The 8,183-nt window shown below is 46.4% G+C and overlaps 1 protein-coding gene across 1 annotated transcript in view; it reads left to right on the top strand.

Annotated features, from left to right (window-relative positions):
• The window catches only part of PRPF8 (pre-mRNA processing factor 8), a 32,363-nt gene that overhangs the window by 23,492 nt on the left and 688 nt on the right, over window positions 1-8,183 (top strand). The window contains exons 25-41 of the mRNA XM_019650453.1: window positions 296-543; window positions 642-821; window positions 1,025-1,160; window positions 1,277-1,446; window positions 1,593-1,722; window positions 1,843-1,989; window positions 2,161-2,321; window positions 2,636-2,827; window positions 3,077-3,314; window positions 3,460-3,588; window positions 4,419-4,532; window positions 4,613-4,786; window positions 5,080-5,273; window positions 5,990-6,229; window positions 6,326-6,467; window positions 7,650-7,790; window positions 7,941-8,080. Of these exons, the coding sequence (XP_019505998.1) occupies window positions 296-543; window positions 642-821; window positions 1,025-1,160; window positions 1,277-1,446; window positions 1,593-1,722; window positions 1,843-1,989; window positions 2,161-2,321; window positions 2,636-2,827; window positions 3,077-3,314; window positions 3,460-3,588; window positions 4,419-4,532; window positions 4,613-4,786; window positions 5,080-5,273; window positions 5,990-6,229; window positions 6,326-6,467; window positions 7,650-7,790; window positions 7,941-8,080 (2,876 nt within the window). The remainder of the gene's footprint in view (window positions 1-295; window positions 544-641; window positions 822-1,024; window positions 1,161-1,276; window positions 1,447-1,592; window positions 1,723-1,842; window positions 1,990-2,160; window positions 2,322-2,635; window positions 2,828-3,076; window positions 3,315-3,459; window positions 3,589-4,418; window positions 4,533-4,612; window positions 4,787-5,079; window positions 5,274-5,989; window positions 6,230-6,325; window positions 6,468-7,649; window positions 7,791-7,940; window positions 8,081-8,183) is intronic.

The following is an 8,183-nucleotide window of genomic DNA, read 5'->3' as shown; positions in this document are numbered from 1 at the left end:
ATAGGAACTGCCAGACTGCTTTTCAAAGTGACTGCACCATATCACATTCCCACCTGCAGTATATGAGATTTCCATTTTTTTCCACATTTTTGCTAACACTTGGCACTGTCTTATAGCCATTCTAATGGGTGCTAAGTAGTGTCTCATAGTGGTTTTGATTTATACATACTTTCCCAATGACTTTGAGTTCAAATCTTTGTTCAGAACCAGGGAGAATATAACTAACTGGATTAGTAGTCCATTTCCCCCCACCCCCATGGCTCATCTATAACTTATGTCTTTCCCATATCTTCAGATTGTGAATAAGTGGAACACGGCACTTATTGGCCTTATGACATACTTTCGGGAGGCTGTGGTGAACACCCAGGAGCTCCTAGACTTGCTGGTGAAGTGTGAGAACAAGATCCAGACACGTATTAAGATTGGCCTGAACTCGAAGATGCCAAGTCGGTTCCCCCCCGTTGTGTTCTACACCCCTAAGGAGTTGGGTGGACTCGGCATGCTCTCAATGGGCCATGTACTTATCCCCCAGTCTGACCTCAGGTAGGACTTGGCTGAAAATCTTGCTAGACCCTGAGTGAGGGGTCTTTATTTTTAGGCTTCATTGTTTTTTCTCTAATCTTGTTTGTTCCCCAAAACAGGTGGTCCAAACAGACAGACGTAGGTATCACACACTTTCGTTCAGGAATGAGCCATGAAGAAGACCAGCTGATTCCCAACTTGTACCGCTACATACAGCCGTGGGAGAGTGAGTTCATTGATTCTCAGCGGGTCTGGGCTGAGTATGCACTCAAGAGACAAGAGGCCATTGCTCAGAACAGGTGGGCATCCAGGAGGGCATAGCTGTCCTGTGGGGGGTGGGGGGTGACCTTTGAGCCCTTCATGAGGTTGGGGACAGAGCATGCCGTATTTTTATGAAGAGAAAGAAGTGGGTCTTACATCGGAGTGTTTATCCTTGGCCAGGGAGGCATGCCGAACTCTTCATATGAGCTCATGTTTGACTTTGATCTTTTTTCATTGGTAGACGACTGACCTTAGAAGATCTAGAAGATTCATGGGATCGTGGTATTCCTAGAATTAACACACTTTTCCAGAAGGACCGGCACACATTGGCTTATGATAAGGGCTGGCGTGTTCGAACTGACTTTAAGCAGTACCAGGTATGTGGAAGGGATAATGGAGAGACTTTCCCCTGAATTAGACTCCAAGGCCATGATGGTAATCTGGGGCAGGAGGCACCTAGAAGAAGCTTGACCATACTTTCCTTGCCATGTAGGTGTTGAAGCAGAACCCTTTCTGGTGGACTCACCAGCGACATGACGGGAAGCTCTGGAACCTGAACAACTACCGCACAGACATGATCCAGGCCCTGGGTGGTGTGGAAGGCATTCTGGAACACACACTCTTCAAGGGCACTTACTTTCCTACCTGGGAGGGACTGTTCTGGTGAGGATTCTTTTCTCTCCTTACAGTGACCACAACTCTCTTGAGCTCATCCCTCGTGTGCCTTTGCTCTGTGGTGTGTCCAGGAGGTCAACAGCACTCTGGGAGATGGCAGGTCATCACTTTACCTGATCTCTTCTGCTTCCCAGGGAGAAAGCCAGTGGTTTTGAGGAGTCTATGAAGTGGAAAAAGCTAACTAATGCTCAGCGATCAGGATTAAACCAGATTCCCAATCGTAGATTCACCCTCTGGTGGTCTCCAACTATCAACCGAGCCAATGTGAGTGTGATTGGTAGACATAGGAGATGGGAAGCTAAAAACAAGTGTTTCTACTTCCTTAATTATGACCTGAGAACTGAAGTTTCTTGATCTCCAGTGACACTCTCTTTTTCCTGTCAGGTATACGTGGGCTTTCAGGTGCAGCTGGACCTGACTGGTATCTTCATGCACGGCAAGATCCCCACACTGAAAATCTCTCTCATCCAGATCTTCCGAGCTCACCTGTGGCAGAAGATCCATGAAAGCATTGTTATGGATTTGTGTCAGGTGGGCTAGAATTGAGGGGAGAGGATGCCATGAAAAGGCAGATCAGCTCACTCTTTTGGGTATGGGAAGTCCACCCTGGAAGCTCTGAGGATAGACTTCCATTGTGGTACCAGTGCCACATGTTAAGTGGGCTTCCATCACCAGCCATAACCTTTCCCCCTTTGCCTCTAGGTGTTTGATCAGGAACTAGATGCACTGGAAATTGAGACAGTACAAAAGGAGACAATCCACCCCCGAAAGTCCTATAAGATGAACTCTTCCTGTGCAGATATCCTGCTCTTTGCCTCCTATAAATGGAATGTTTCCCGGCCCTCATTGCTGGCAGACTCCAAGTAAGTGCCTTATGACCCGGCCCTAGGCATCCAGGAACCTTAGTTTTACTATTCTGGCAGTACTTTTTAGGAATTGTCCCTGCCTGCCTTTCTTTCTAACTTGGATCCAGTGCTACCGCTGGGTCCTATCAACACCCTCAGCCAGGTCTATTGATTCTTGGGGAGGGGGCATGGGGTCTTGCTGATCTGCAGCAGGCAGAGGGGTTGGTTTTAAGATTTTGATGTAGTGATTGAGAGTTCTTGTGGTTCTGGGAACACTGGTTGTGCCAGTGGCTTCCTGAAAGCCTATACTCCTGACTCCTCTCTACCTGCAGGGATGTGATGGACAGCACCACCACTCAGAAGTATTGGATTGACATCCAGTTGCGCTGGGGGGACTATGATTCCCATGACATTGAGCGTTATGCCCGGGCCAAGTTCTTGGACTATACCACAGATAACATGAGTATCTACCCTTCACCCACGGGCGTGCTCATTGCCATTGACTTGGCCTATAACCTGCACAGGTAAGTTGGGGCTCAGAAGAATGTATTTTCCATCAGTCCTATACTTTAACATACTCATGTTTTTTACTTTGCTCAGGTAGGTGAGGTTTGGCTTGTTCCTTCTCTGGGTCACTGACTCTACCTCTGTACTTGAGCAGACACTCGTCGTCAGTCTGGCTGACCATCTTTTCTTCCTCTGTAGAGTTGCAATTTGCTTTGTTCCTGGGGCTACCAGCCTGGTCTGACTTTTCTTGCCCCTCACCTTCACAGTGCCTATGGAAACTGGTTCCCAGGCAGCAAGCCTCTCATACAGCAGGCCATGGCCAAGATCATGAAGGCAAACCCTGCCTTGTATGTGTTACGTGAACGGATCCGCAAGGGGCTGCAGCTCTATTCATCTGAGCCCACTGAGCCCTATCTGTCCTCTCAGAACTATGGTGAGCTCTTCTCCAATCAGATTATCTGGTTTGTGGATGACACTAATGTCTACAGAGTGACTATTCACAAGGTGAGAAGCATTAGAGGCAATGTAGGGGGAGGGAATCTATAGATGCCTGTGGGGGGGGGGCGGTGATAGGGCGAATGTGTGCCTGTTGGAATGAAGGCAGGATGGTTGTGTCTAGGCCATGCTAACTGATGTAATTGTTCTTTAGACCTTTGAAGGGAACTTGACAACCAAGCCCATCAATGGGGCCATCTTCATCTTCAACCCACGCACAGGGCAGCTGTTTCTCAAGATAATCCACACATCTGTGTGGGCTGGACAGAAGCGTTTGGGTCAGGTGAGCAGGTTAAGGGATAGAGATGCTGTAGAACCTTGCTGCCTCTTATTCTTTGGTATGTGAGTGTGGGTGTGTGAGAAGGAGAGAGAGAATCTCCTGTTTTCTCTCTTTGAAAGAAGGCATCTCATTTGAACTTTCTTCCCCGAATGACAATTGGAAAGTATTCTATAGAAGGTCCGAGTGTGTGAGTTCCTTCATTATCTACCAGCTGGTCTCTCTGTTTCCTGAATCTCCCATCTCTAACCTATTTTGAACAGGGCTACCAAAAATCACCTTTCTAAAGGGAACTGGTATTCCTAAAACATGACTTTCTTCTCTACCTGAAAGCCTTTGGTAGCCCCTTCTTGATGAATTAACTCTTCTTTGGCTTCCTGGACACTCAATTTCTGGCTAGGCTGTAACCTGTCCAGCCACAGCTTGTCTTCCTTTATAGCATGTTTCCTCTTGCAATCAGTCCAGGAACCTAGTATCCCAAAACCCTGGTGTTCCTCTCCACCTCTGTGGCTTTGCTCATATATCTTTCTAAAATGGAACTCTCCTCTTTTTATCATGGTCTTACTTATCCCTTAAGACCTGTTTCTTTGTGTAGCTCTGTGTGACCTTTAGCCTTAATTTCTTTTGTCCCTGACATAGTGTAGTATAATCAAATACCAGCTTGTATGAGCTAGGTTGCGCAAGGCCATGTGACACTTTTACTTTACTTTTGAAGTATCTAACATTGAATAGCAGTGCACAATAGAAACATAGTTTATTTCAAGACTAGGCTCTTCTGTGTGAGTTTACTTGGGAGGGTGGAGACTCAATTTCCATTTCCTTTCCTTGCTTTTCAGTTGGCAAAGTGGAAGACAGCTGAGGAGGTGGCTGCCCTGATCCGATCTCTGCCTGTGGAGGAGCAGCCCAAGCAGATCATTGTCACCAGGAAGGGCATGCTGGATCCACTGGAGGTGAGAAGTGGATGAGGTAAAAGAAAGGAGGGCCGAGTCCAGCAGGCTTGTTTCTGATCTTGGATTTTATCTTGTCTCAGGTGCATTTGCTGGACTTCCCCAATATCGTGATCAAAGGATCAGAGCTTCAACTCCCCTTCCAGGCTTGTCTTAAGGTGGAAAAGTTTGGGGACCTCATCCTTAAAGCCACTGAGCCCCAGATGGTTCTCTTTAACCTCTATGATGACTGGCTCAAGACTATCTCATCTTACACGGTATGAAGCCACCTCATGAAGAGGGTCACTCCAAGAGGAGTATGTTTGGGGATCTTGAGGAAATCTTGTGCCTTAGCTTTCCCCACAGGCCCCTTATGGGGCCATTATTACGTCTTCAACCTGTGGATGAGACAAGGACTCTATGTTCTACATATCAAGTTGACTCATGGGGAGGGAGTGTGGGTTTGCACCTTACGAGTTTGAAATCAGTTCCTAGGTTCCCTGAAAGGATAGTCGAGGATGGGAGAAGAACAAGTGGCTGACCTCCCCCACACTGCCACATCTCTTCCCAGGCTTTCTCCCGCCTCATCTTGATTCTGCGTGCCCTGCATGTGAATAATGACCGGGCGAAGGTAATCCTGAAGCCAGACAAGACTACTATTACAGAACCACACCACATCTGGCCCACTCTGACTGATGAGGAATGGATCAAGGTGGAGGTGCAGCTCAAGGATCTTATCTTGGCCGACTATGGCAAGAAAAACAAGTGAGCAGTGGTGGTGGGGAGACGGATGGAAGACCCAAACAGGGTGACATAACTGGCTCAGTATATGGTTTTGAGGATTTCGAAACATTTAGGCTCAGAAGTTTCTCAAATTGTCTTGGAGATACCTATAGAAGAAAGGTAGGCAGTGTCTTCAGAAAGTGTAAGAAGTGTCTGTGTTTTGGGGCTTAAGTCTGACTCTTGGGCATAGTTTCTCAGCAGAGGCACTGCTTTCATTTTAGCAGGACATTTCTTTACTGTCCATACATTACAGGAAGTTTTACACTCCAGATCCCCAGGTACCACCGCTAATAGCACATGCACACCTTTCTTCCCTCTCTTCCCCTGTCATTGTGGCGAGCAAGTGTCCATAGATTTCTAGGGTGACTGACAGTACTAGCTCTGAGAACGTGTTTTAAGGTTTCTGTTTCTGAGAATTATCCTGTGCCAGGGCACTTTTTATCAAGGAAAAGTGGGAGGTGTGGATGCTGAGCAGGTATGAGCATAGCTGAAAGGTGCACATGCACAGGGCAGTCCCGGGATGTGATGAATCTTATCAGTATTAGTACATCTTCACACTTTCTTCACAAGTGTCACTTGAGGATTGTTGGAGGTAAGAGTATGGGCTCCCCTGTCCCACCAAGTTACACTATTGTCATTGAGGCATAAGTGACTGAGGGGAAGGGATCCTTGTGGTATGACCCACACTGTCCCCACAGTGTAAATGTGGCATCACTGACACAATCAGAAATTCGGGACATCATCCTGGGTATGGAGATCTCGGCACCCTCACAGCAGCGGCAGCAGATAGCTGAGATTGAGAAGCAGACCAAGGAACAGTCACAGCTGACTGCAACACAGACTCGTACTGTCAACAAGCACGGTGATGAGATCATTACCTCTACCACCAGCAACTATGAGACCCAGACTTTCTCATCTAAGACTGAATGGAGGGTCAGGTACTGTCCGGCAAGAGGGGTAGGGATGGAAAGGCCTGCTGGTGCCACTTAAGATGCTTGGATTGAGATATGCTGACATCTCTACCTGTTCGTTAGGGCCATCTCTGCTGCCAACCTGCACCTAAGGACCAATCACATCTATGTTTCATCTGATGACATCAAGGAGACTGGTTATACCTATATCCTTCCCAAGAATGTGCTTAAGAAGTTCATCTGCATATCTGACCTTCGGGCCCAAGTAAGTGTGTTCAACCAGGCCATGGTGTGTACCCAGCATTTTGTGTGTCTAAAATGCACCTGAGGTTTCCTGAAACTTGAGGTGCTGGTTTCAACATGCATGGATAAATAAATATACAAGGATAGCCAAAACAGCAAGGAGGGTTTTAGCCCCCATCAGATATCAAAACATTATAAAGTTATGGCAATTAAAAGAAGGATGTATTACTGGCCTAGAAACTATTGGAAGAGACTAGCATATACTTAGATTCATGTGTACATAATAAATGTGGTGTATCAAGTCTGTAGGATTAAGAATGCCTTATGATATTGAAAAGGAAGCTAGATCCCTGGGCTCACACCACTTACAAAAATAAAATCCAGGTGGAGTAAAGATCTGAATGTAAAATACTAAAGAAACTATAGAGTATTAACAGAAAATATTTACCTTAGTGTTGGGATAGCCTTCTGAAGACAGCACAAAAGCACAAATCAAAATTAATAACTTGTGTGTAACAAAGGATACCACTAAAGACAAACTAAAAATGGAAAGAAAATATTTGTATAATTTAAGATATAATGGAGAAGGATCTAGAATATGGAATTCTCAGACGTGGATTTAAAAAAAACGGTAACTAGAAGAATGGGCAAAGAATATGCAGGTAGTTCAAGAAAGGAACTACAGGTGGCAAATATATGAAAAGATGCTCATCTTGACTAATAATCGGGGAAGTTCATGTTTTATAAAACACCATTTGTGACCTCTGGTTGGTGAATTTGAAGAGATTGTTAATATTATTTGTGGGTGAGTTTATAGGAACATAGGTCCTCTTTGTAGATGGCAATGTAAATTTTAAAATACCACCTAGTGGTGGTTTTAAAGATGTGTTCACCTTGTAAATTCATGAGTTGTGTGCTTGCATGCTCATTTGTTTATGGAGACTATGCTTAAATAATGAACTGAGGAGCGTGTGAGCAGTTTTTTCCCCCTGGATCCCACTCAAGAGATTCTGATATGGTAACTCTGAGATTAGGTCCATGTTTAATGTTTTGAACAAGCACCCCAGGTGATTCTGATGCAGGATTCTGACCACATTTTTAGAAACTGTCCTTGTTCTTGGAGAAGGGAAGGAAACAGGGCTGACAGCCCAGAGTTTAGGCTGGTACTAAGAATCATTTTGGTTCTTGACCCCCTTGTCTCCAGATTGCAGGATACCTGTATGGCGTGAGCCCACCGGATAACCCCCAGGTGAAGGAGATCCGCTGCATCGTGATGGTTCCACAGTGGGGGACCCACCAGACAGTGCACCTGCCTGGCCAGCTGCCGCAGCATGAGTACCTCAAGGTCAGTGGGTATCTGAGAGAACGGGGGTGGGGTGGGGGTGGAGTTCTGCTGCCATGGTGAGGGAGGGAAGGCAGGCTTATTACTCTCTTGAGTCAGGTTCCTGTCTGCAGATAGGGCTCTAAATAGCTTTTCACTGCTCTTTGCCTATAGGAGATGGAACCCTTAGGTTGGATCCACACTCAGCCCAATGAGTCCCCCCAGCTATCGCCCCAGGATGTCACCACCCATGCCAAGATCATGGCTGACAACCCATCTTGGGACGGCGAGAAGACCATCATCATCACCTGCAGGTGGGCTTGAGCCCCCTTGGGAGAAGTGTGGTGGGGCTGGCATTGCAGGCCAGGGTCCAGAATGGTGGCCTGAGTTCTCCCTTTGTCCTCATCCCTCTTCCAG

Source organism: Hipposideros armiger, unplaced genomic scaffold, assembly GCF_001890085.2.
Source record: "Hipposideros armiger isolate ML-2016 unplaced genomic scaffold, ASM189008v1 scaffold_141, whole genome shotgun sequence".
NCBI classification, from domain to species: domain Eukaryota; kingdom Metazoa; phylum Chordata; class Mammalia; order Chiroptera; family Hipposideridae; genus Hipposideros; species Hipposideros armiger.
The sequence above is the reverse complement of the archived record's forward strand: the minus strand, read 5'-3'. Positions and strand labels throughout refer to the sequence as shown.